Source organism: Nelusetta ayraudi, unplaced genomic scaffold (genome assembly GCF_046127955.1).
Source record: "Nelusetta ayraudi isolate G7.1 ecotype Tasmania unplaced genomic scaffold, CSIRO-AGI_Nayr_v1 ptg000032l, whole genome shotgun sequence".
Classification (NCBI taxonomy): Eukaryota; Metazoa; Chordata; class Actinopteri; order Tetraodontiformes; family Monacanthidae; genus Nelusetta; species Nelusetta ayraudi.
The window spans coordinates 291,927-319,609 of record NW_027466082.1 but is presented as its reverse complement, the minus strand read 5'-3'; the positions used below and the strand labels follow the sequence as shown (position 1 = coordinate 319,609).

The window sequence follows — 27,683 nt, the reverse complement described above, 5'->3', positions numbered from 1 at the left end:
AAAATCGCATCTATTATAGATATCTTTGGATTCATTCATTCATTCATTCATTCATCTTCTATACCCGCTCATTCCTATTCAGGGTCACGGGGTTCTGCTGGAGCCTATCCCAGCTGTCTTAGGGCGAAGGCAGGGTGACACCCTGGACAAGTCGCCAGTTCATCGCAGGGCCACACATGGATTCATACAATTAAAAAAACAAAACAAAAAAACAACCAAAACAAAAATCACGTGAAAGCTGAACGCAAACGAAGTGACCAACAAGCAGTTTTCCACTGCAGTCAAAACTGCAACTCAGCTTCTGGAGCCGCAGGACCTGAAAACAGAGCTTCAAGTCTGAGGACTAGCGCTGAAAGACCGCTGAGGGAAGTACGGTGATGCAATGCAAAGTCAAATGATTACAGGTCATCAGCATCTTCTAAAATCGTACTCAAATTTTCCACAAAAAAAAATGATATTCTACGCAGTGCACGTGGTCCAATTTTATTTGTGCCCGGGGGATTAATAACAGGCAAGAAATAGTGCTCACACTAGTGAGTTATAGCCCATAATATAAATGTGGAGAGTGAACTTGGAGGCCCGATCGAAAAAAAAAAAAAAAAAAAAAGAGACCAGTGCAACGTTTTTTGTTGTTTTGTTTTTTTTGGTGAAAAAGCAGAGATTAACTTGTGACTTCTCCTGATTTACGGCGCCTCTGACGCAGCGAGAGCGCACACGCCAGAGATAAACGCTCGCCGGGAGAAAGGGATCGCAGCAGCACCTCGCAAAAAACGACCAAAACACCCGCTGATATTTAGATGTCAAAAACAGAGGCGTCCGCAGGTGCTCCCTCAGCCACACATGCAACTCATTCCACTCTCGAGGAGTTGGGACAGAAAAACAATATATTAACTATGAGCACATTGTCAGCCGACGCAGATGAGTCATGGTGCGAGAGGGGCTTGCATAAACCGTCGGCGCAGTGGAAACCCGAGGAGGGGAGGGGCTGCCTTGGGGTCGGACAAGAGGGACGAGGGAGGGACACGACACCCCCCCCCCGGGGGAGCCGCTCGGTGACATCTTGCGTTGCCGTCTCTTCGGCAGGACGACAGGGGCTCCGAAACGGCTGCGTACGGTTCTGGATTTTATCTCTCTCTAAAAAAAAAAAATGAAGAACAGCCTGCAATACAACGCAAGAGTCCTTCTGAAAAGTCTTTAATAGTCTTACTGACGGGCATCTCTTTGATATATGAAGTCTGGGTCTTGTCTCCATCTCGATACTCTCTAGTCTTGGTCGTGTCTTGGTCTTGGTCTTGGTCGGTGCAGTCTTGACTGCAACACTAATCTTATCTCAACAGAGCAAAAATGACATATGTAGCTAAATTTGCTTGGACAAGGGTAAAAAAACAAACAAAACAACAACAACAACAACAGTGGACTCAACAAACTTGTGCGTCGTTGGTCCATCTGTTAAATCTTTGTCGAGACGGCAACAGGCACTCTGAGCCAGAAGGGTCTCTAAGTATGTGACGCACTGACAGAGTGATGAAGTTACAACTTTAAAAAAAAAAAGGAAGGAAACTCCTTTACTTTGATCTTCCTCTCATTTGGGTTGTTTCCTTCAGCGACGGCCACAGCCAATCACCTGCCTCCACTGCATCCTCTTCTCTTACACCACCTAACCTCATGTCCACTTTAACTACATCCATAAATCTCCTCCAAGCTCCTCCTCAAGCTCTCCTGCCTGCCAGTTCCTTTGTCAGCGTCCGTCTAGATTCACTGTCCTTCCTCTGGACCCGTTCAGGACCTGGACTCCTCGACTCCCGACTCTCTGACTGTATCTCCTGAACATCTAATATGCTGCTGGCTGCCCCTCAGCCTGAGCCTGAGGTTCTCCTTCCTGATCCCGTCCAACCCGAAATTGATCTGAAATCGATTTATGGCGTGTGTATGTGTGTGCGTGTGTGTGTGTGTGTGTGTATGTGTGTGTGCGTGTGCATGCTCTCCACTCACGTGTGTCCTATCTCATGGGCGATAGTGAAAGCTGTTCCCAGGCCGATGTCCTCGTTGATGCTGCAGCTCCGTTCTGGCTCACACATCCCGCCTACAGGAGCCAGTCCTGACACACACACACACACACACACACACACACACACACACACACACACACACACACACACACACACACACACACACACACACAGGCTTTTTGGACTGAACCCAAAAATGTACAACCTTCGTGTTGACAATAAGTGGAGGCACTTTAACATTTAAAGTCCCGACAACAAGCAGTTAAAGGAACATTGCATGTTCTAATATTCAAAGCTAGTGTTGTCGTCTGAAGTGCTTTGTCAGGGTTAAGCTGGGCTCTTCCATTGCTGCACGAGTGCAACTTTCCGTGGTGCTAAAACAATGTTGATTAAAATATATTCAAAATAGATGAAAAAATATTTTGCCTTCTCGCCTCAGCCTCATGTTCTGACAGCACTGCGATGCAACTCACAGACTTTCTGTGGGAAGTAAAGGGCTCTGATTTGTGACCTCACGAAATGACACGTCCGCAGCAATGCACAGCTGAGCATCTGTGAGATGTTGCCTCTGAAAGACGCAGGCCTGACCTAAATACTGTGTGGCCACAAACTGAACAAAACAGTACATTTGCATTTTAGGTAGAAAATAGCAGGCTAGCGCAGAGTGACATGCAGCAGGGATGCTGGGATGCTGTTTGGACAAGGACGCAGCAATCCATACTTGTGATGTCACTCTTGACTCGCAGTGCTCCTTGGCTGTAATGGAGAAAAAACCCTACGCGTGCAATCTTGTCAAGAGGAAAACAAATAATGATCCGCGGAGAGTCTCGGAAAATGCATAAAGAAAAAAAAGAGAAACCGTTGTGGTGAATAACTGTGGAAAAATACGCAAAAAAAAAAAAAAAAAAAAGTTCCCTGCTCAAAAATGTGCAGAATTTTTGCAGTTGTGCAAGTTTTACTGACACGCGGATCAGCATCTACGACGAGCCTGAGCCAATAGCTCAGTTGTGTCAAGCTGGCAACCAGCAGAATGGAAAAAGTAAAGCGAGAGAGAGTGAGGCTTCCTGGAATATAAATATATGATGCCCACCGTCCTTATCAGCTCAACAAAGGCCCGCCGCATGCTGGTGAACTGCAGACGCTTGTTTTGCTTGATATTGTAACAATCGAGGCTGCACCCAGAGCGGAAAGTCTGAAAGCCCCTCGGCGAAGCATATGAATTGCAGCGCTGGACGGGCCTCAGCGTTCGCAGACTTTCCATGGAAGGATCCCACAGAATCCACAAATCTGCAAAAAAGGTGCCGAGTTCCAGACGCTGGGATTCGGCGTCAGGCTAGGAGCTGAAAGAATGCTCCATGCAAATGAGGATCCTGCCAGCGTCTCCGAGTGCCGGTGTGTGTGTGTGTGTGTGTGTGTGTGTGTGCGCCTGCATGCATGTGTGTGTGTGTGTGTGTGTGTTGTTGCAGCCGTATTACCTAGGGTTTCGCAGGGCTTGTTTTTTTGGATGCAGATGTCGTACCTGCAGATGGAAAAGGGGAAGTCATCAGACTGTTTGAAATTGAATACAAGCTGGACCATCAAACAAATGAAGTTCAGGTGGTCAACGTCATCCTCGCACGCACACACACACACACACACACACTGAGAAACCCATTTGAAAATAACGCTGTGCAGCCACAGGATTGCCAAGATTGCAACTGAAATCTGGCACGTTTGCGTTGATAACCTCCAACAGAAAGTGTTTTCAATCATTCTTAGCATTCCGTCGCCAGTCAACTTCCTTCTAACCCTTCCTTCTTCTTTTTTTTTTTTTTTTTTTTATCTTTCAACGCTGATGAAACCGGGGAACATTCTGCTGCAAGCTCCCCTCCAGAGCCCCGGGAGAAGAACTCGGTGGTGTTTTCTAAAAGGACGAGCAACAGCACGGACAGGGAAGCCATTGGTGGAACGCCTCGCCGTGCTGCCTCTCGTACAGCTAAACTAGCGGCGACACATTTATTCCATCCCAGCGAGTGCGACGAAACGCACATTTGTCCAGCCACCTTGCGACCTTTGCCTTCCCGAGTGAAAAAACAACAACAAAAAAACAGTCTCTGCGGGCTCTTCACCGAGACAAATCCTGAAGCGTTGGCGAGACATTCCCTCTCTGTATCCAGGTTCCGCATCACAAGGATGCCCCGCATAATTCCCCGAGTGCTTGCAGACGCTCTCACGCAGACACGAGGGGCCAACAGCGAGAGAGCAGAGTGACAGCGCGCAGATGGGCTTCTTAAAGAACAATAGCCGGAAATCGGGGACGGTGGTGTCATCGTCTGGACATTCTCCATCCTGCGCTTGATAAATCCTCACGTGAGAGAGTTCTCACAAGCACATGTCTCCAAAAAAAAAAAAGACAAACACACACACACACACACACACACACTGGGATGACACTGCAGCCGCTGGGCTCTGACCCCGTCCCCTCCAGTTGACCCCCGTGCTTGTTTGTTTGCTGCTGCCAAATTCCTGCGGTCAGTAGCAGTCAGTGTTTTTGTTTCGTCAGACTGTCACGCGTCTGCTATTGTCCCCCTGCACATCCTCCACACAGCCGCGCCACTGAGCACGGAGCAGCAGTCGGGGAAAACGGCGAGAGGGAAACGAATCGAGCGCACCCTCTCAAATTCCGGGCCGCTCTCGGCTTTGATTTCCTGCTTTTTCTCTCCGCCGTTCGCTCTGAATTTCTCTGCCCACCCGCGACTCCCCCTCCGCCTTCCGCCTTCAAAAGTCAGTAAATGTGTCACTGGTTTGCCTTTTCCCTATATCTCTTTTTTTTTTATGCCGTCTGTCCAGATGCGGATCTGGGCAGAGCAGCCAGACCTATTATCAACCCAGACAGGGCAAGGTCCTCCAACTGTTGGCTTTGATTTAAAAAATGTTTCAAAAAAACCTTTTGAGGATAGAGACGGCGAAGCAGGATAACAAAAAGAATAATGTTTTTTTTTTGTTTTTTTTTTTAAATTACACTGCAGACATTCATGCACACATTGTATGGAAGCGTATTGCTGCTCAGTGTCACGTCATTATGTGACAAAGTTTCACATTTTTAGGTGATCATTTTCACGTTTTTAGAAGACACTATCACGTTATTTTAAGGTCGTGAGAGACTCGGTGTCATGTAATCAGGTGAAAAATGTAATCTTTTTTTTACCAGGTCATTTTCAAGTTATTTCATGATAATGAATCAAAAACGAAACGAGCACTGGACCATCTTTTCGTGCATCTCAATAATTTCAGGATCTCACCATGACTCAGACTCAGCTTAAAGTACAGTTTAATCAAACTGGTGCAAACAAGCCTTACACCTTGCAGCGTTTCGTTTCAATTTGTTACAATTCAACACGTGATGTGAAAATTGTCTGGCAAAAACGAGAAACTTCTTGTAATTACGTGACGGTTTTTATGTCATGAAGTGAAAATGATGCTGCAAAAACATGAAAATTACCTGTTCACGTAATTACGTGATACTGAACCCTTTTTTTCCTTATTTTTTTTCTTAGTATGGCAGCAATATGCTTAGCCCTGCTGCAGATGTTGTTTCCGCTCACCTGGTGATAAGCACAGCAGTGTCGTGGTGGGCGATGCCGTTGTCTGGTATGGCGTTCCCGTAGCTGCTCCGGTGCTGGATGGTTTTCTGCCACTTACAGAAGCTGTCCAGAGACTTTCCAGCGTGGTGGTTGATCTCCAGTGTCGGCTGTTGAAAAGTTCAAGATAAGGAATACATCTTAGGAGTCAGAAATTGTTGAACGCAATATCAAGTTGCTCCAGTGTCAGAGCCAAAGGGAGATTCCCGCCAGCTGGCTGTTAGGAAAGCGACAGTGCGATAAGCAGGGTCCCGTCTTCCTGCACTGCAGTGGCTGGGATGTTGGTCGATCTGTCTGCGTGGTAGCGTTTTCTGAGTCAGAGGTGGCAAAAATATTCACATTTTGCACTGAAGTATAAGTACGAATACTTGTTTACAGATGTTTACAATTTTCATAACAAGATCCAATGTTATTCTGTACATTTTTATTATTCTCTGTACTGAAAACGTACTGAACAGTAACCCCAAAACTGAGGTATCCTAGTATAATCTCCCTCTTAAATATGATCCAGTTTTATATTTAACTCCACAGTCAACTGCTCCACTTCAAGCAACCATAATAATAAGTGAATTATTTTGAACACTAATTTAAACACTTTTAAACGCAAAAATAACAAGCACATTTTTACAATGTAAGAATTAGAACGTACAGACATTTGTAGTACAAATGAGTACTTAAGTAAATAAAGACTCAAGTAAAGTACAAATACCTGAAAAAACAACGTAAGTACAGTAACAGTACAGTAAGTAAGTATTTGTACTTTGTTGCCTCCAACCTCTGTTCTTTGTACGCTTCATTTTTTTTTTAGTTTTCTTCCAGAATGAGAATGGGAGTGAGCGGATGTGGGGATGAATTGTTTAGGTGAAAGGCGGCTTTATTAAAAGTGCAGTTGTCTCTGAGTCTGTTTCATGGTGGAGGAGCTGTGCAGCCTTACGAGTGTCACAGCGACGAGGAGGAGAAGAAGGAGGGGGCGCTCCGCCAGGCACAGCTGGCGAGGACCCGTAACCCTGGAATGCCTGCGGTGACATAACTAGTAATTGTCTCATCCCATAGTCCCTCATTTCTGGGCACACTGCTGGCCGGGGTTTTATTTTCCACCGACAGCTCGTCCGTTTCCAGCCCTGGAAACCGGCAGCAGGCCGCTTGGAGGCTGCCATCACTCTCAGTCTCAACGGTCCGTGGAGAAAGAATAACAACGCTAATGCCGCCCACCGCTAATGAGGCCAGCCACCAGCTCGCTAGCCCGTCAGGGGACGAGCACATCCGACAGGGCCCACTTTTGAGGGAGCGCAAACACTGTGAATCATAGCTGCGCCCCTAATAAGACAGCCGCGGAGGAAACCTCCAAACCGCACTGTAATGCCACTTTAATTTACCGTAATTCACCGGTCAGATCAGCCGGAGGTCAGACTCACTCCCAACATCCCACCACGTGTTTTCAATGGCATCGCTGGCAGCTGTCGGGCAGTCGTCTGTCCCGGTTCTATCCCGGTCGGTGGACGTGCGCGACACCGAGCTGCTGTTTGCAAGCAGCTGGCAAAATATCTTCCAAGACCAACCAGGGTGAGATCTGACACATATCATAGTCGTAGCAAAGCCTTAGACGTTAATTGTTCAAAGAAACTCAAAAAACCCCGGCGTACTTAGCCCTCTGTTTACAGCCTTCCATAAAAACATGGTCTAAGATTCTCACGGACAGCTGCACCTTTTGGAAGGGGATTAAAAACGAGATGGTCGGGGACCCGAGGGGGTACCAATTAGACAAAAATGTTCCCCTTGTGACGTCACAAAGGGTCGATTGCCAGAGCCGCGTGTTTTAGCACAGGTCAAGAAAAGTGTTGCTAACGAAATAAGTCAAGGAAGGACTTTCTAGTTCCTGAGCAGTTCATTGACAAGCTGGAAGAAAACATGAGTCAAGTGACCCCCTTGGTAAAGTAAATGATGTGCAATGGAAACTTTCACTCAAGCCAATTACCAATTAGAGCAAAGGAAGCACATAGGAAGCACATAGGAAGCCCAAAGGCTCCGCTGTATGGCGACCAGTAACGTCCATTTGCAATTCGTAGACGAAACGACTTACAGACACCCAATAGCAATAAAGGGACTAAAGGGAATAAAGCGACTGGTTAAAGTAGATTTCTAGTAGAGGGGTTCCTTCGTCATTTCATCTTTCATATTTAGGCATCAGAGGCAACTTCTTGTGCCAACAGCAAAGGCCGGCTTACAGCTCAGCAGTAGAGCAAGCGAACAAATACGTGGTGGAAAGAAAAACTGCGACATGAACGAGCAGCTCATAGACCCTGGGCAGGAAAGAGCTGTGCGTAGGAACCGGGAGCAGGCAGAGAAGGACAAGATGTATGGCCGTGCAACGTGCTACTGCGGTTCGTTTACCTGGTCTTCCATGAGCAGAATGAGCCGTGTCACCACAATGTTGACTGCATTCCCCAGGCTAGAATCCTGGAACAGTTTGGCAACCTGACCTCCAGAGAAACAAGAAAAGACCAGTCTTAAAAACAGCTGCAGCCACGCTCGGCCAGCATAAAGTCAGCACCGGTGTACGAACCGAACGTATGAATCAGCCACAATCGGGTTATTTGTGAATGACGTTGCAGAACAGTTGAGCTCTGGCCGGTTCAAATCTGGAAAAACTGTTTTTTTTTTGACTCGCTAACAAATCCACCTCGTTATCACCAGCGGCTACATTTCTCTGAAACATCTTTACGGATTGTCTCAAATAAGATTTTGCATGTCGCACACGTTTCTGACTCCACCCGCAGGTGCACCCTGAAGTGGGTCGACGGGCGCCCAAGCGCTTGCCGACAAGGGCGGTAAAAGTGGGAGCACCAGTGGCGCAGATGGTTATTAAAGAGCTGAACATCCGCGGAGCAGGGCTGCAAAACAAAACCACTGTTAACACCGGCCGACGCTGCGCTCAGACCTTTGTCATTAGTGGTGATTAGAGTCATTTGCCCCCCCCCCCTCCCCCACACACACTCCCCACCCCGCTTTGGCTTTTGGGGATTCTGTAACATTCCGGATGCAACCTGCTTTGTCACAATAGCAGCTGACCAACCCTTCATTAAAGACATTCCTGACACGTGTGCATGCGTGCGTGCGTGCGTGCGTGCGTGTGCGTGTGTGTGTGTGTGTGTGTGTGTGTGCATGCACGGACCCCGGTTTAAAGTGATTAACGGTGTGTGAAGAGATCCCCGCGGACAGGAGGAGAGCAGACGATGACATACAGCCTCGGTCTGTCTGACTGGAACATGTGGTCATCCCAGAAATAGGTGTTTTTCTTTCTCCGAGCATTATTAACGTCGCTCCATGAGCCGTTTTTTTTTTTTCTTCTCTTTTTCGCTGATGTATTTCAAGCCAGCTCCAGTCTTTCTGCCAGATGATTGCAGGAGCAAGTAAGAGCCTGCAGCTGAAACCGCTGTAGATGAGCTGCGATTTCTTTTTTTTCTTTTTTTCCCGTGACTTTTGGATGTTCGCTCGTCGGACTTCGATAAAACAAACAAACAAACAAACAAACAAAAATCTACCGTGCACCATCGCAGGCAATCCTGCGTTCCCACCGTCAGTCGCATGTTTTGCGTTGAGAAACTTACAATATTCATGAGGGCCAGGATGTACTGCTCGATGTCCCTGCGGCCGTGGTAGCCCACCATCATCTTGTCCGCCACCACCAGCGTCTCCACGTAGCGCTCGCGGCTAACCGAGCGCTTCAGGGGCAGCTGGCCGCGGCCGACGTGGTGCGGCGGCGTCTTGAGCGTGCGCTGCCACCACGACGAGCTTTTCATCGGCTTCTCGTCTGAGGGGGAAAATAAATCACACACGACAAAAGCCAACGCGGAGCTGGCTCAGCATTTTTTTGGGCCGTGCTTTTATGGGGACTTTTTTTCAGCGACGCCCTGTAAAGGCCGACTCGATCGCACCCAGTCTCAAGTGGGGAGCTCAGACGTGACCACAATCTGGTGCCGCTGGCTGCTGTTACAAATGAGCCCGCAGTGGGTTTTGCTCCTCCCGCCTGGGCCGGAGTGGCGCTACTAAAAGATCCCGGAATATCTCCCCCTCTCACCGATGACTCCGCAGGATTGGCCCTTGTACTGGTGGCGGAGCGAGGACCGCTTGTAGACCACATGGGGGCGCCCCTCGGCTCTCTCCGCCCGCTCTGTGCTGGTGTGGTTGTCTGGCGAGACCAGGGGTTCAATCAGGTACTCCTCACCGCCCGCCACAATCACCCCCTGCTGCGAGGACACAGGGGTGTGGAGAGGAAGAGATCGACGGAAAACACAGTCAGCAGGTTGATGGTCAGAAATGTCCCACGAGAGGATCATCAAAGTTCTCATCAGTGGGGGGGGGGCCGTCAGGGCCACCGAGGCTTTCCCTGTTACTTTTCCCCAAAAATATGCCAATAAAGTTATTATGCATAGTCTGTTTTGCGCTGCTTCCAGTGTTGTATGTTACGATAGAGTTTGAATCCAATCGCATTTCAGCTAGCTTATGTTAGCCTGAAGAATCAACATCACAGACTCCCGTCTGCTAGTAAGTGAACGGACCACAGTCAGTTGCAACAGCCAATCAGATCCCATGTCTGCGATGCCAAGGCCAACCACCTGGCCTTTCGAACTAAGTACTCATGAGAGCCCGAAAGACTTGACGGACCCCAGAGATCCGAGGGCGGAAGGAGAAGGTAAAGTGAAGTAACAATAAGTAACTTATTGTTTCATTATTTTGCTGTTGCATATAATAATCTCTTTACGTTTATTTTCAATGAATAGTTGGTTTTGTTGTTGTCTCCTTGGTTTCCTACTCACACAGCGTACTTTTGCTGGACTTATTCAAACTTTGTTAGCTAACATCCTATAATGGTCCTTTAGTTCTGAGCTTTGACAGTGTTGATGGTATTCTGAGGTGTATTAGCGTAGGTAGGTATGACGTATGAAGTACAGCATCACTGAAGGCCTAGACGTAAAATGGACGACCTGCCACTGGTTTTCACCGACGGCCTGTCGATGAACTCGCCAACAACGGCGACAGCCCATCCTTTTCTTCTCGTGCCTGCTACATCTTGCAGAAAATCTGTCATTTAACTCGTAGTTTTGGAAATTTGGCCCTTGGTGACATCGCACTCCTCCAACGTTAGAGACAACAAGCGCCAACTGGGTGGGGATTCGTCACGTGGGATCTCTTTTTTTGTGTGTGTCTCACTCCAAATGTGACTTGCAGTTCAAATAGAACTGTCACCTTGAACAAAGTGCTCACTGGCTCACTGGTAAGTGCGCTAATCTCTTTTATTTATCACTGAAAAACCTACACAAACGTCTCTGATAAGGTGCTGAGTATAGACGTCATTTTCGTAATCCTCACCCTTTCTCCACAACGTCTGTTGACTTTTTTCGCACGTAGGCACGGCTCTTAACACCGGTTATTACAAATTGGACTCTGAAGAAGCCACAACAGCTGTGAGATGATAAAAGCCCTGTGAGAAACGCTTTCCAACAGAGGGGGGGGGGGGGGGGGGGACACCGAAGTCAGCGAGGGGATGCGAGAGCCCCGCATTATCATCAGATCCCTAAATGTTCACACTATCCCACTACAAACAGCGCTCCCCTCGCAGGGCCCTCTGTTGGCAAACTGTGAACTCCTCTGAGAGCGGGATCAGGCCCCCGCAGAACAAACACGCAAGCGCACACACAACACAAACACACGCGAGAGGGATGAAAGGGCCGAGCGGGCGCGAGAAAAAAATCGAGGGAGCGAGACAAGAGCCGCTGCGCCGCCACCGCCGCCGCCGCCGCCGCCGCCTTTGGGATTCTTTCGGGCTCAGATGTGTTGGACCGCCGGTGCCGGCGAGAGTGTCTTGCCCCTCGAACCCGGCGCGGCAGATTTCAAAAGCGCCTTTAATCTCGTAATAAAGTTAGTGACGCTCGCCCGGACGCGGCCCGCTCGGCCCCGACCCGATGCGCTCACGCTGGTCTGGGACGACGCTAATTGCGTGTGCGGCTTAATCACGCTCGGCGAACACGTATAATCCACTGGCTGTGTGTGTGTGGAACTGTTGCTGGCGGAGCCCGCTGGCTCACCACAAGGCATAGGTGTCAAACTCTGTCCCGCGGGCCAAATTTGGCCCGCAATGTCATTATTTTTGGCCCGCAAGGTATCACACAGCACATGTACCCCTAACACTACAAATCCCAGAATGCTCTGCTGGTATTTTGGCGCGTCAATCAGAACATCATGTTCACCTGAGGTTGTTATTATGACTTCATTGGTTCATTGTTGTTGTTTGTTATTGTTGTTGCATTTTTTTTTTTTTTTTTTGCATGAGTGTAATATTAAATGATTTACTGTTTGGTATTAAGCTTTTCTTGTTCCATATTCAGGTTGAAGCAAAACTTGTTTGGGTGCACATTACAAGGTTCGCTGTTCAGTAAACATCAACGTTGGCCTGCGACTTTATTCAAGTTTTACATTGTGGCCCCGCTGTATTTGTACTGTATTTGAGTTTGACACCCTTGCTGTGAGGGGACACGCAGAAACACGACGCTGCTCGAATGATTTAACAGGGGCGAGCTAACTCCGATATCGGAGGCCGAGGCTCAAGCAAGCGAGTCGACGGGCCGAACTAAGAGTTTTCTTACACAAGAACCGTCAGTAGGCGTTTGAAAAGGCCGCCTCGGAAAGCTGTTAGAGTTTCCACATGATTAAGAAAAAAAAAAAAAAAAAAAAAAAGGCCCTTTGTCGGGTTATTCCTGCCTGTAATTGCGCCGCTTCCAACAGTCTGCCTTGTTAAACGCGGCTGTGGCTAATGATCCGCTATTATAGGTCTGCTTTTCAAACAGCCCCCAGAGCGGCGTGCCAGAACGTGATGCGTTTCGGGGGTTATAAGTAGAGGTTTTTTTAACAGCCTGGAACATCAAACAGGCTGCCCGTCCGGCAACTGCGCCCTTCCCACTCCGGAATGGTGCAGGCTGCTTCCGACGGCTATTGTGTGTCCCTCTGCAACAGACAATTATGGCTCGTCGCAGAAGCGTGGCTGTATCTGCTGTGCAGAGAGGATGTGCACTTCTCTCTGCAGCTCTACTTGGCCCATGCACTTGAATTTGGAAAGTGCTATTTCGGCCCATTATTATCTTGAGCAATTTGCACTCATTTCACAATAATACAACCGTCTTTGTTTAAGGAGTTAAAGCTATGTCTGACTTTTCAGACCGGCCCTCATTTTGTTCTTTAGTACTTTTTATTGATGTGGTGTTGTGCCACAGGTGGAAATCTTCACGCAGTGGTAGAACAGGATGCAGTACAGTAACATTTAAAGGGCCTTTTGTTTGACCAAAAACTGCTTTTTAAAAAAAATATATATAATCCTCACTTAACTAGCAGAGTTTCCAAATAACATGTTCAAAATCTTTCCCCACCCAAACAATGATAAACCACAAAAACACTCTTTACACATTTTCTATCAGCTGTCCGGGAAACTCTAGGACACTGTTAAGCTGCTGTTTGCTCTTTTCTGTTGATGAAAACCATTATTACACGGTTCACACGAATGTGTCAACTAGTTCCATTCGGTGTTTATCACGGCGCACCGTGTGCAGAATTGTAATGTTAAGGTCTTTTTTGCGGGATGGAGAAATTTAATTGTATGTGATTTGTATTTATAATAATAGTGGGACCACCAGTGAGGCATAAGTAAGGTCTAAGGTGAGAGATGGCTAAGTTATGTTTTATACAACGGTTGAATGATGTGAATTACTCAGAAAAAGTACATCATTTTACTGTTCATCTGAATCCGATCTGGAAATGGCTGATCTGTGATGTCACAAAGGGCACTGATACCTTTCTGAGGTAAGTGACAAAACCCCCATGCTGGTGTCTTTCAGTGTATCTTTCCAAACAAGCGGAAGATCCAACAAAGCATTTGTTTAGCACAGAAATCAGTTTTGTGGGAGGCTGTAAACAGAGGGCTAATAAAATGCCTGGAGCTCTCGACATGGTGCAGTTGCACCACTTGACCTCAGGCTGAAAGCTGGAGGTCTGGAGATGTGTCTAATGTGGGACCGCTTATGTCTTTGAGGACTGAAGTTGAGCATTACTGTGGTGTTGATTGCCAAGAAGACAGTCGGCGCATCGGATGTGACCGAGACCGGGCGTCTGGATCTTACCAGGCCGTTACAGTTGCTGAGGGCCACTTTGCTGGAGTGAGGTTGGTCCTGGAGGTGTCCCACATACTGACAGTGAGAGGAGTAGGGCCGACTCCATGCTAAGCGGCCTCTCTTCCAGTACTCCACCCTGAACTGCCTGGACAGCAGGCCTCCTTGCAGCGTCAGGTTGAGCAGGAACTTGTTTTGTGGTGTGGAGAGCTGGTAGAAGAGCTGGGAGATCGGAAAAACCAGGAAGAGTCTTTACCTCTGAGTTTCTGGATAAACAGAATGCAAAGCACGAAATGACAGGGGAGAACAACTCGGAAAGCGCAATACAGAGTCAGGTGGGCTGTCTTCCGTGGCGCTTCTTCTCCTCCGCCGCGAGTGCTGAGGCTTTTCTTGGTTCCCCCCATTTGGTCCTGTACGTACGGGAATGGCAATCTCATACTGGCCTAGACTGGACAAGAAAGCAGCTAAAGGAGAGGGGAATAGAAGAAGAGAAAAAAAAGCAGACAAGTACAGTTATAGTTGAACTGAGTAAAGCCCAAAATCAGCCTAATCTAATTGTCTCTAATTAAGAACACTTGAGGATTTGGGACTTGTTTATTTTTCAATAACTCTGCGCAGCTTTTTATTGGGAGAGTAACCCAGTTGGCAGCGTCCAGGCCCGCATGCTTTACTGGGCCCGTTGCTGACGAGGTCCTTCCACTCCAAGAGCCCCCTCGCCTTGCATGAGGTCAAAGAGATGTTGCCGTGGTTACACTGAAACTGTATACTTCCTGTCTGTCCCAGTCTGTTGCCGGGGCCTGGCGAAGATTTATTGTCCAAACACACAAGGCTCCGAACAGCTAACGTCAGCTAACTGACGGGGAAAGGTCACCGGCAAATATGCCCAGTTTTCATCAAACCTTTGGCCTCCTTTGGTGGAGACGCAGCCCGTTCCCACACTGAGCAAATACCCCGAGATCAGAGTTCCCTGGTACAGATTGGAGAGCTCTGTACCGGGGGTGAGGGATGTGGGGGGAGAGGGGGGAGGGGCCCGCTCTGTAAGCAGCCGATAGGTCTGGTTTGAATCGAGTCAGGATGCATTTTAAACAATTAAGAAGAGCGCATAAAATTGCCAGCAATGCAAATAAATGTGAACGGTGTCTCAAGGCCATGACACAACCATTTGATCTGACAACATCAAAACCAGTTGTCTGAAATGTGCACCTGGAGGCACCAGAACCACAGCAGCGCTATTCCGCCCCCCCCCCAAAAAAAAACAAAACAAAAAAAAAACAGAAAAAAACCAACAACATTAGCCTACTTTCCCTGAGCGCTAAACTCTTTCTCAGGTGGCATTAACAAGGCCCATAGGAAATGATCCTGGAGAGAAAATAAAGGGAGCCTCTTAAAGTAGATATAACTCACCTTCGAGGAAGCCCTTAAGGGGACCTCACACAGAATTAACTGCACACAGATTAGACGGCAGTCTAAGGTTTGTGCCAAGTCGTTACTGCTTCATTTACTTCTTCTGTTCCACATAACAGATGCAAGAGAGTACACAGACCTGATGCTTTTTTTTTTTTTTTAACAGGTTTGTATTTAAAAAGATTTGCAGCAGTGTCTAAAAAGAAAATTGCTCAAATAGCATTTAGTGTTTTGGAAACATCATATCGATTTTGGTGTATTCGCTTTTGCAAAGTGTTCAGTTCAATGAGATGCATGCAAAGAAAAGTCCATGAATGTGCGTTACTGTATTCGCTTCCCTCGACTCGCTGACCTGAAGTCGATACAGCAGCTCTACACGGTCGCGCTAAATTTAGCATGAAAGCTTCTGCACTGATAAATGCTCCCACAGTGAGGCATCACCCCGGTCATTGTTATCACCAAAAGCCAAAAAAAGTAGAGGGAAACACTCTGAATGGAAAACTCTTCCACCCTCCATCCCAGACACGCCTACATGGCACCTCGTGCCAAACTCTGTCCTGCTTGTTTTCAAGGGTTTCGACAAGAGGATGGATGAGCTGCAGCAGTCTGGTACAAACTATGAGATGGTGAGAGCTGAGAACATTTCCAGAGCGTGGCCCGTCTGTGCCTGCATTTCTGTATGATCCTATACAACCGTGGCGAGTGTTGGAACCTATTAGGTTGTGCACAGTGTGCTGACCTCAGCTCCACCCTCCATACCTTTGGAATGGAACACTGTTTCCCTTTGGACCTCACTAATACAATTTTGCATCTGAAAAACAGCAAATCCAAAAACTTGATAAAGACTGAAGTGTGCACTGTTTTCCAGCAGACTGAGGGCTGCAACATCAACTGATTACCGGGCCATGTTTTTCAGTGACATGTTCAATCATCACAAATGTGTGTAAAAACACGAGATCCACGTCCGTCGAGCTTGGCAAAGGAGCGCAAAGAACTAACGATAACCTGCCTGACAACCTCATACTTGACACTTTTTAAACAAACACACAGAAACTAACAAGATTACACAGCTGGACATAAAGAGGCCCAGAAATCACAGGAGATACTTTCATGTTCCTAACTCTCCCATTATTTCATTTTGCTGTTGAAAGACGTTTACTCAAAAATGACTCAGAGGGGTTATCATCTGTGTTGAGTGATGAGCCAAGACCTGGACAAGAGTCAAGTTCAAAGTGGAGAGCAGAAGAGGAGGGAGGGAAGGAGTACCATAACAACAGTTTAATTGCCAAGATTGTAATTGCATGCTATTTATGACAGGACAACGACATATTAAAATGATTTTGGCCTCAGCAGGTGGTGGATTGTTATATGTACCTTTGATTAAAGTAAGAGGAAAAGTCGAATACAGATTTAATTTAAATTTAATTTTAATGTTTGTCATATCTTTTTCCCTTTTGACTCAGTTTTTGGTCTCCACCACCAAGAAATCTGCTTCATTTTAAGCGATCCATTAACAATATCTGACTTTTCTGAGGCAGCGGGAAAAAAAACATGATTGTGCAACTTTAAAAACGGATGTGCAAGTACCTGCAAGGAACAACAAATCTGAAGAAATATGCAACGTCAGCGTTTGGAAGCTGCATTATTTAAAAAAAAAAAAAAAAAAAAAAAAGCGGGGGCGAGCCGGCAGAGTATTTGAGACAGATGGCTGTGTCGGGTCAGAGGTTAAGTTTAGGAAATACACAATCACAGCCCTGTTCAGGGTGACGAGACACCGACTCTCTGGGATTTTGAGTCTTTGCCTTCAGGGGAGCTTTCGTTATTTCAGCCTTTGTGTGTGTGCGAGGGAGCAAAGGGGACTGTGTGGTTAAGGGCGAGGGGGCAGGCGCGTGGCCACCACCACATAATTTGTGGAAACAGGGTTCAAGTTCAGTAGCCCGGACCTGCAGACGCTAGGCCTCTAAAACAAGCAGGCCTGAGTCGAAACCCGTGGCGCCTCACTTTGCCTAACGCAAACTTAGACTGGGCTGTCAACCGATTCTTGAAGGAAATCTAGAGAGGAGTTCAATATAACCCAAGAAGCCACGTGTATATCCAGTACACCTGCTTGTGTTAATCGTCGATGTATTGTTAAAAGGAGGGAGGACGCATTTGTTGTCAAAAATCAGTTTTCTATGACAAATGGTCACATTATAAGGACAAATAAAAGTTGTGTTACAGATACAAACATGTGAAGTAATTTGCCTCTAACAATATTATTCCTCATATGAATAAACTGATTGCAATTTGAACTTTTTGCATGCCAATATGCTTGATGGTGACCTTTTCCAACTCATTCTGGAGTTTAAATACGGGACAGGATTCTACCCAATGTCAACATAAGGGAAGCCAAAAATGGTTAAATACCCTTTAAAAGTTAACATGTCTCCAACCTGTTGGTGTAGTGTCTGTTAGCTCACATACTGCTCGAACCTATCATGCTCCCGTGAAGGCAGCTCCTGCAGTGGAGGCTGCAGTGGACATATTAGGCTTAAAACATGATGTGACTCAGTGCATCATCCGGCGTGTCAAACTGGCCAACCGAGTCTTCTGGATACTTGGATGATATTGCCTCAGTGTGGTATGCAGAGATGATATTTTTTCCACTGTTGGTGGGTTTTCATTGCAGTCTTTCCCCCCATTATTGGTTGTGTGGTTTCAAAAAAGTCACCAGAGCCTCCACTGACGTAGTGATGAGTACTTGATTAGTCAATTTTCTCTTTTGGGTCAACTGAACCTTCAGGCTTTTCAATTGCATTTAGACTCTTGTCCGTTTAGAAACAATATTATTAGACGTTTGATGGCGAAGGCGGTTTAAAACTTGAAAACTGACATTTGTCTTGTCTGGCACAGCCCCTCATTAAATATCCCAGAGAGAGCAACTGCGTCACAATCGGTCTAACACACAACTGACCTCTGTGGATCACTCCCCACTGAGCTTGATTTTCACTCACCTTGCGACTGGGCAGACTCATCTTCTTTGTGACCTCCTGCGGCCTCGGTGGCAAACACGATGACTATGACAGTGCAGACAAGACCAGTCCTCCGTAGTGCTTCCATGGTTACTACAGTGAATGCTATAGTAACAGACGTCGGTGCAGTGGTCCCCGGCCGTCTGTCCCAACATGTCTTCTGCCCTCTGGGATGCCCCGTCGCCTAGCAGTGGGACAGCTCAGCACTCTGGCGGGCCATGTCTGCAGGTCGATCCGTGAGCTCAAGCAGACATAGCAGCCTCTGCGGTGATCGGCAAGCAGAGATGGATCCACAACAAGTCTTTGTGAAAATAAGACAAAAAAAAAAAAAAAAAAAAAAAAAAGCCAGAAGAAATCTATCTCCCAGAGGGGCTCAGCAACACTGGTGGGTTCCAACTCCTCTCTGTAGCCCTGCAAGAGGAAAAACAGTTCAGTGAGGAAGAGGAAGGCCAGTGTAGGGAGTGGAAAGGGAGGGGAGAAACAGATCCAGTCTCAAATAGGTGGGAGGCACATGGGAGACGTAGTGAAACACAGACTTAGCCAAAAGAGCATGAGATCCCATTGACCCATGCCGTTCCCAGTCTACCACGACAAATCTACCCCGGTTCAAATTCACCGTCTAGTAGACGACCGCCCCGGTCCCGCATTGTTCCCCCAGCTAATCAATCTTGGATTTAGCGAAGGGCAAACACTCTGTCCTTCACCCTGATGACCAAAGACAAGAGCAGGTCCCAACCTGGGGCCCCTGAGGCCCCTGCTCCTTAAGCTGCCTGCCCACCGGAAAGGAGTTCAAACACAAAGGAAGCCATTGATCTTGTAAAAAGCTGCACTTAATGCCCAAACAGGGCTTGAAGTGGGTATTATGTCAGAGGCTTTGGGGGTAAAATGAGCCAATTTGAGAGGAGCAGCAGGTTGCCATCACTGCTCCGCTGGCTGACTGTGGTGGCTGGTTGTATGGCTGAGTGCCTTCCTGGCTGACTGCCTGACTGTACAGTTTACTAATTGGCTGCCTTCCTAGTTAGCAGAGTGCCTAAGCAAAGGGTAAAACTACAGGGTGGACCGCTTTCGGGCCAAACTGACGGTGGGTTGTTAGAATTTCGGCTTGTTTTAGTTTCAAATTCTGACACTTGTGACCCTAAAATCCCGACTTGAATCTCTACGACTTGAACAAAAAAAACCCAAAACATTTTGTCGTCCTTTTCATATTAATGCCCTTTGCAAACCGTTTCTAATATTTCAGTGTCAGAACTTTAAGCTGATGACACGAATCAAGTCTGAAATTGGCAGACCTCGGACACATTGGAATTAGACATGTGGACTTGGCTGATAATGGGACAAATTCATCCTTGTACAAGAGGCCTCTTGTTATGACTGCACACCATCCGCATAGAATTTCACAATGACGGTAAAATGTCTCTTTCAGCAGTGGACATTTATTACTCAGCCCCGTTGCCAAAAATAGCACTTTTTAACGGCTACAAAAGAAAGCAGCGAGTGCTTGTCAACACCCGACGCTCTCTTTCCAGGATGAAGTGCGCTTTGCCGTGTGCAACAAGACAATCTGTCGCACGGCATTGATTTATAAAAATAACTTCACTACATAAGACTACAAAGATAGTCTGTAGTTTGCCCAGTGGGAATAACTCTCCTGGTACTCAGTGTTGTTCCTCCCACTTGGCCAACAGTTTTTGACGGTGACATCAGAAAGTTTGAAACCTTTTTCTTGGTATTAGGAAAGTCTTAGAAATACGAAACTTGATGGATTAAGCAATCCCCACCTCCTCCCGCCAAAAAAAAAGAGTTCCCCTTGAATTTGTTTGCGGCTAGAGTTGTCCTGTTTTACAAACATCTCTTTTGGTCTGTGGCTGCAAAATGCAATTTGGTTCCAGTGAGGTTCCAAGTGAGCGCTGCTATCCCTCAAATTGTCAACAGAATAACACAATAAAGAGACCGGCCAATCTCGTATGTAGTTGTACAATACGTTCATGATGGAAACATGCTACACACGCAGTAAAAAAAAAAAAAAAAGAAAGAAAAGACCGTTATATAACGTTATTTACATAACAGCAGCCGGGACCAATCTATCGCTTCTCCATCTGCACCTCATCTAGATTTTATCTGCACGGTAAGAGTTCGCTTCTAACTTATAGACCGACACAGCAAGTCTGCTTTTTCATAACAGCGGGTAATTACTTCCTCAGACCCACGGTACCCTTTAGAAAAACAGACCTGCGCCAAGCGTCAGGAGTCACGGTTTCATGGGTGCCCTTCTTTCTCGACTCGAGTTTCCTGGCTGCGGACTGCAGCGTCAGCACACGAAGAAGACGAAGAAGAAAAAAAAAGAAAGACTAAAAAAAAAAAAAAAAAAAACTCAAGTCTGCCCACCCAGATCAGCTTCGCCTCAGCCTCCCCCCCTCCATCCCTCCCTCGCTCCCTCCCTCCCTCAGTGCCGTCTGGGGAGAGGAGAGCGAGCGGAGACGCCACACTGGCCCAGATGGCTGGCGGCTAACCAACTGCAGCCAAAGGTAATCGGAAGCAGATGGGGAAACCTTTTGGTGACGAGAGCAAAAGGGGGGAACAAGTTGCCTCCTGAAAAGAGGCGAGGGTAGGGGGCGGGGGGGGGGGGGGACGGGAGAAAAAAAAACGAGCACAAAAGCCCAAAGGGTAATGAAAGAGGGACAGCAGAGATGCTGGGGGCAGCTGGGTGAAGCATTCTGGAGTGTTAATACCCTGGACAGAGTGTGGAGGAACAAGTTGAAAAGAGCCTTGATGTGTCTGCCCTCTATTTTATCCCATTCTTCTTCTTCTTCTTCTTCTTCTTCTTCTTTTTAAAGCACCAAGGGGTCTTTGCAAACGCTGCTTCTGCTCCCCTTGTGTGTGGAACAACTGTATAAGTTCTCTCTCTTCCCCACCCTCAGGCTTTCTCCCAGTCATTTCCTGCAAGAGCACAAACTCCCCTCCACTTTCATTACTTCTCCTGCTCCTCTCTCTCTCTCTCTCTCTCTCTCTCTCTCTCTCAATTCAAGCAGGGGGGCTTATTAGAGTTGCAGCTTGATATTGGAGTCGCTTTTCATTATCACCAACTGCACTTTCTGGTTTATTCTAAGATAATAGCGATTGACTGCCCGCCCCCCCCACACACACACACACACACAGCACCCCACCCCACCCAAATACACACACCTCCCAGTGGCAAATTGCTGACCCATGGTATAAACTCCGTCGCTGATTAAAAATGTTCCAAGCCTTCGCCTCGTGAGGATGCGCGCCCACCATGGGGTCAGCAACCGTCACTTTGGATAAGCAAGGGCATGGATACCCACGCTCCTTAACCGGATATTTCCGAATTATGCACTTGCGTTGTCTATTAAGGATCGCGAGGAATATATTACACAAACGGCATTAGTCGATATTGGTCGATAGTCTGCCTCACCCAGCTCGTTCGTCACCAAGAGCGCTAGACGGCCGACCGCTAATTGAATGCTAGCTACCGACGTCCAAAACTCGACATCGCCGCTCGCGCTACTGCTGCTTCTTCTTCGTTGTAGGCAGGTGGCAACTAGCTTGATTGGTGCAATACTGCCACCCACTATGCTGGAGGGCGGAACAGAGCATTTACCTCCCCCTTTATCTGTATATATTATGGGGGGAAAAAAACACCTTAAAAATTTTTTTTTTTTTTTTTTTATCGTGCTACATATACATACATATATAAGTTAAAACTTCTTCAGCACTTTCCCTTATTTCCCTCATCCATTGTTCTGTTTATTTGATATTTTTCACAGTTACATATAACATGCACTGTTTCCATGTCCTTTTCACATTCGAACATTACGACAAGTCGGCATCTTAGCTTAACTTCAGCTCAACTTCGTTAGTGGCTTTGCTCAGTCAGAATCCAGGAGAGTCATCACTTTGATTGTTGTTGCTGTTTTGTTTTTTTGTTGTTGTTGTTGTTGTTTTTTTAAAGAGAGACTTGACAGAATAGCAAGCAAAACAGCACAGATCTTTGTGATTTGTTGAGTGTTTAGTAAATTTTGAACCAAAGAAATGGTCCCCAGGCCGATGACTTTCCGTTTAGAGCTTACGCAAAGTGATGTTCTCCTGTAGACTTTGTGAGAGTTTGGTGGTTTTTGTGACCCCATGCTGCGTGCGCATATTTCCTGTGATGTTGCACTCAAGGGGGTCTGTGGGCTGCAAAGACGCGCAGCTCAATTGGGACGGAGCTGCCTCCCCGAGGTGACGCTGCCGTACATCTTCGGCAGTCTATGGTGCAAAACATTCCCTCGGGGGGCTCTGTCAAAAAAAAACGCTGGCAAGATCAGAAATGCGTGTTTGTCAGGAGGCCAGAGCGAGTGCATACTACAGTCATTGCCGGCCCTCTTCGCCATGTTTTGCTTGGATGATCCGGGAATATGGTTGCGTACGCCCGCATGTCGGTGCAATCACAGCCAAGAGAGAGAGAGAGAGAAAAAAAAAGCAGCAACAGGTCGCAAAGTTTCCAGTGTGATCCGAATGTGTGCAGGAGAAAAGACGGAGGGGAGAAGAAAGGGGTCGTTGTTAACAAGGGGAGGCAGAAAAGTTGGACCGCTCGGGATAATTAGGTGGGAATTTAAGGGTGGGCCAACTTTTGCGATGTAATCAAGCCAGTGGACCCAGAAGCATTTTGACATGTCTGTCATCTACTAGTAGGCAGCGACTGGTGCTGTATTTTTTTATTTATTTTTTTTTAAATCCTCACATACATATCATGCTCAGTGAGGTTTTCTTATGCACACTGTTAGCTACTGAGGTTCCAAGTTTTGAAATTTTACACATCTATTGCAAGAGGGTCCAATGCAAGACTTTCTTAACACTGCAAAAGGTGCACTTTCAATTGTGGCAAATGGAGGCGGCTGAGACAACAAGTGGCCCTCTAATTTTTTTATTTTTTCTTTTCTTAAAGAATGACTGCCTTTGCCAGCTGCTGCTGACATCAAGCAAGGATGATGCAGAGCTCTATCTAATGAATGACAATAAGGCTTTTTCCTCCCTACAAGAAAATGTAATATATTTGGTGAAAGTTTAACACCATCTCAGTGCAATCAACCTCGCCACTGGCTGGTAGCATGCGGCTATTGTTGCTCTTCACACCAATAGGAAAACAGTTTAATCACTTTGGTGGGTTTTTTTTTTTTGGATAGAACATTTTCTATGGGCTATATACCATTATAGATATATGAAGCCAATCTAGTGAATTTGGAAACATCACATCTGGCACGTCAGGTTATTTAATTGTAGCCTGTAAAGCAATGGATTGATTAGATTGCAACATCATTGACACCTCAGGAGGAGACCAAGAGCAATAGTAGACCTCTATTGCGTTTCACATGGCCACCCATTGTGACGCACATGACGCCAGAGAATGTCCTCATCACTTTTATACGACTTGCATTTTCAGTTTGCGCTGCTTCTTGCAAGAAGGACATGGTGTTTTCTTTTCCCCATTTTTATTTTGACTTATTCAAATAATGGTTTCATCAAAGCAAAGCAAATAATTGGTGGATCAATCAATTACAAAAGTCATTAATGGCTGTAAACTATGACATTGCTTTCTACTAGGAATAGAAATCCATCTGACGGATTTGGCCACCATGAATGTGATAAACGGAATAGTACATCCAATCACCACCTTTTATATGAATTCTTTTCATGGTGGTAAGGGGGAGGGGCGGCACTTCACCTTTCCAAACGTTTTCTGCAGGCTCCTCACCAGATGACTATGTGAAATAAATCCAAAAGGGTTTTGGGAAACGTTCCATCTGGCATGTCAGGTTAACGACAGTGTCCCTGTCTGTAAATGTTGCCAGGCAGCGGGCCGCTCTCCCAAAAACTAGCACGCTAATCAAAGCCACATGACCAACTCAGGGTAAACTCAGACGCAAAATGCCCCTCATAGTGTACCCCTACTACTACTACTACTACTAAAAGTAGAAGGGTTGAGTTAGGGCAACTGGACTTGTGATCTTCAAGGTCACCAGAACAAGTCCAGTTGCCCTAACTCAACCCTTCTACTTTAAGATGACCTGGATGACTGAGAACCTTCACAGACTACTACTACTACTACCAACCACACACACACACACACACACACACACACACACACACACACACACACACACACACACACACACGCACGCAGAGTTTCCACTTTGATCATGGAGGTTGAGTTTATTATTTCATTACACTGGCAGTGCGGCTTCTCTTTTCTTATAAGGCCTTGAGGATCGAATTGCCCATAAGACAAATGTTACAAGTCAGAACGAGCGTCTCAGGCTGCCTCAGCAACAATTAATCTCTCGTTTGGGGAAAAAAAAAAAAAAAAAAAAAAGAAACGTGCAGCTGTCTGCGTTCACACTTGACACAGTACCCACAGTAGGTGAGAGAGGTAGTCCTAAGAACTGAGGGGATCTGGGGGGAGGGGGGTGTTTCTCAGCCTGAACTCTAAATCTCTCTGTCTGCTCCGGAGTCAAAAAGAGAAAGAGGCAGGCATTCCTTTCTCAATTTCCCCAAATAAACAGCATGCAGATGAAAAGTGGGAACATAAACAGGCGGGCGAACCTCGGATGTGCTCCCCTCGCTCTGAAAAAGTGCCTCTCGAGTCCGAAACAATATTTAGCAAGAGAGAGAGAGCGAGAGAGAGAGAGAGAGAGAGAGAGAGAGAGAGAGAGAGCTGACTCGACACGAAGCGAGTCAGTCAGCCAGGAGCTCTGGGAACAGAGCACAGATGGCACCGAGAGGTTTTCTCTTCCTGCCTTTTATCACATCAATTAGTGGGCACTTTTTCATGTCTTCTTGGATCTAAGACTGGCAAAAAAAAACCAAATAAAAAACCAACACCCAACATTTAGGCTTACAGTCTCCTGAGACAAAGAGAAATCCCAACACGGGAGCCATGCAGGGATCTTTGGCACGTTTAACGTCAGACTAGCTGCCGAGTCTTCCAAGAGGATGAGCTGTATACAGCCATTGTTGCATGTCTTAAGTAAAGCATGATTACTCATTTTCCTCGTCCTCATCAGAAGCCACAACATTTGGAGGGCACAGACGTTACTTTAAGGCGATACTAAAAACAACAGACAATAAGAGTGAGCGTAATGGCTGAATCCAAAATATCAGAAGCAACTGGGGTAGCGCAGCGTGGAATACATTGGGGTTTGTTTTTTTCAACCAGTTGAATCAAGATGGAAAATGAGGGGCCCAAAAAAGAAGTTTGTTATTTCTTGTACGAGCGGTCGTCATTCTTCAGTTCCATTTTAAATCCTAACTCTGCCTCGAGTAAAAGTCATCGGCGGCGCTGCATTGGCACTTGCTGCTGGCGGGCTGAGATTCTCACACTCGTGAAATAAATGTCACACGCATTACAGCTTTCTTCTGTACTAGTACACACACACACACACACACACACACACACACACACACACACACACACACACAGAGGCAGTGATACAAAATCAGGCAATTTTTAAGGGCTAAAATTGGTTCAAGAATCCAAACAGAGAGTGATGCAACGAATGCACTACAACCTTAAAGTCATGCATGCATTGTGTAGGAGAGAGAGAGAGAGAGGGAAAAAAGCATGCCGATTCCCGCAGACTGAGCTGTTTGACGTGTCACAAGCGACTCCTGCAGCTGGTCATCGCAGGTGATCGCGGCGCAGGAAACGCGCAGAAAGTTGCCGGCTGCTCCCCCAGCCGGTGAACGACGCAAGGTCAAGCCCGCGGTGCAACACGTCTCTACCTGATCACATCATCCCCTCCTTGTGCAGCTCGCACGAGGGACAATCCGCGATCCGACTCGATGACAAGGTCAGTGACAGCGCGCCGACAACGGAGAGGACACCTAAAGTCACTGCACTTATTAGTGAGCCAGCATCATGTATGTCGTGGCCGGTTTTTGTTGTTGTTGTTGTTGTTGTTTTTTGTGTGTGTGTGCATGTGAAAGGTCGGTGTTCCGGTGATCGCGGTCCTACCTTTGCGAGTGTCCCCCCCCCGCAGAAGACTCCGCCAAGTGTCCTCTGTCCTCCGCAGTGCAGCGGAGAGGAGGCGGCGCCGGCAGCTCGCTCGCTGGGGAGACTCACTCAACTTCTTCCACCTCCACAGGCATTCAGGCAGGCAGGCAGGCAATGCAGGCAGGCAGGCAAGGCAAGGCAAGGCAAGGCAAGGCAAGCAGGCAGCCACAAGGCTGCTGCTGTCAATGTGATCGAGCTCCGTCAGTACTGTTTCCGCCTATGGCTTGCAAAATAAAAGTCACCCTAGCCATTTTTTTATTTATTTATTTTTTTTCTCTCTCTCTCTCTCCAAGTTTTGACATGCTGTACTTGAGAAAAAGTATGGACACTTCAGTAAAAAAAATAAAAAAAATAAAAAAAATAAAAAAAAACTCTAAAAAAACTGGTAAAACTGGTAAAAGTAAAAGTACTGGTGGTTCAACTCCTTTCCTGGAGTGTCGATGTCCGTGTTCGTGTATAAGTGACTAGTCCGCACTTCGTATACACACATCAGGTTTAATGAGCAGCAGCTTGTGACCACACTGCTGATACATGCATAAAACCAGGAGTAGCAAAACCTAAAGGTGCAGGTGCATCCGGAACAACGGTGTTCGACGATGTCCATAAGGAACGGCAGGCTCGTCTACGTGAAGTAAACCGCTTTACTCATGCTCAAGTGAGAAAGCGTAGGTTCTGAAATGTACTTAAGTAAAGAAGGAATTATTTTTATTCTATTAATAAAACAATACATTTGTTGATAATTTTGCAAAAATTAAAAAAAAATATATATATAGATGTGGCAGAATAATCTGGACTGGAACCCATGAGCATCTGGGTAATTTTTAACAACTTTGGTACTCTCAGTACTATAGTTATTTTTTTTCTTGTTGCAGCACAAACCAAACTGTCAATAGTAATAGTTAAGAGTTTGTACAATATTTGTGATTTTTTTATTTATTTATTATTATTTATTTATTTTAGCATACCTTTATTGTCCTGAATTGAATGGAATTGAATTGAATTATTTTATTGTCATTATACAAGTGCAATGGAATTTAAAAGTGCCTTCTTTTGGTGCAAATAGTAAATTAAATAATAAGCAATACATACTAGTAAAACATAACTATAAAACCATAGTTTAAAAAAAAAAAAAGACGCCACACAAGAATGCCACTCAGCACAAATGCAGCCTTCATTAAAAAGAAATTATCATTATCGTCACTATCATCATTTCAAGTGTAGTTTTCAGGTCAGAGGAGGCGTGAGATAAAAACAAACACTCTCATATGGTCAAAAAGCCCCCAAATAGCAGCACTGTGTCAAACTATGTGTCCGTCTCAGATGACTGAGGAAAGAATATTATATCAATTTCATTTGATGCTGATGTTTACTCTCATACATGGTTGACATATTTCTTCCATCCTCTGCTCTAAATAGAAATGCATCTAAAAGGT

At 46.3% G+C, this 27,683-nt stretch overlaps 1 protein-coding gene across 3 annotated transcripts in view; it reads right to left on the bottom strand.

The window, feature by feature from the left end:
* Positions 1-18,509, bottom strand: part of adamts10 (ADAM metallopeptidase with thrombospondin type 1 motif, 10) — a 40,354-nt gene extending 21,845 nt beyond the window's left edge. For all 3 annotated transcript variants that reach the window (XR_012927290.1, XM_076031236.1, XM_076031237.1), the window contains exons 1-9: positions 18,183-18,509; positions 14,113-14,249; positions 13,798-14,007; positions 9,708-9,876; positions 9,238-9,440; positions 8,021-8,104; positions 5,594-5,739; positions 3,485-3,528; positions 1,993-2,098 (exon numbers count right to left, since the gene is read on the bottom strand). Coding sequence is in view for 2 of the 3 variants with exons in the window: in XM_076031236.1 (XP_075887351.1) it covers positions 1,993-2,098; positions 3,485-3,528; positions 5,594-5,739; positions 8,021-8,104; positions 9,238-9,440; positions 9,708-9,876; positions 13,798-14,007; positions 14,113-14,249; positions 18,183-18,288 (1,205 nt within the window). In the remaining variant the exon portion in view is untranslated. The remainder of the gene's footprint in view (positions 1-1,992; positions 2,099-3,484; positions 3,529-5,593; positions 5,740-8,020; positions 8,105-9,237; positions 9,441-9,707; positions 9,877-13,797; positions 14,008-14,112; positions 14,250-18,182) is intronic.
* Positions 18,510-27,683: the final 9,174 nt, after the last annotated feature.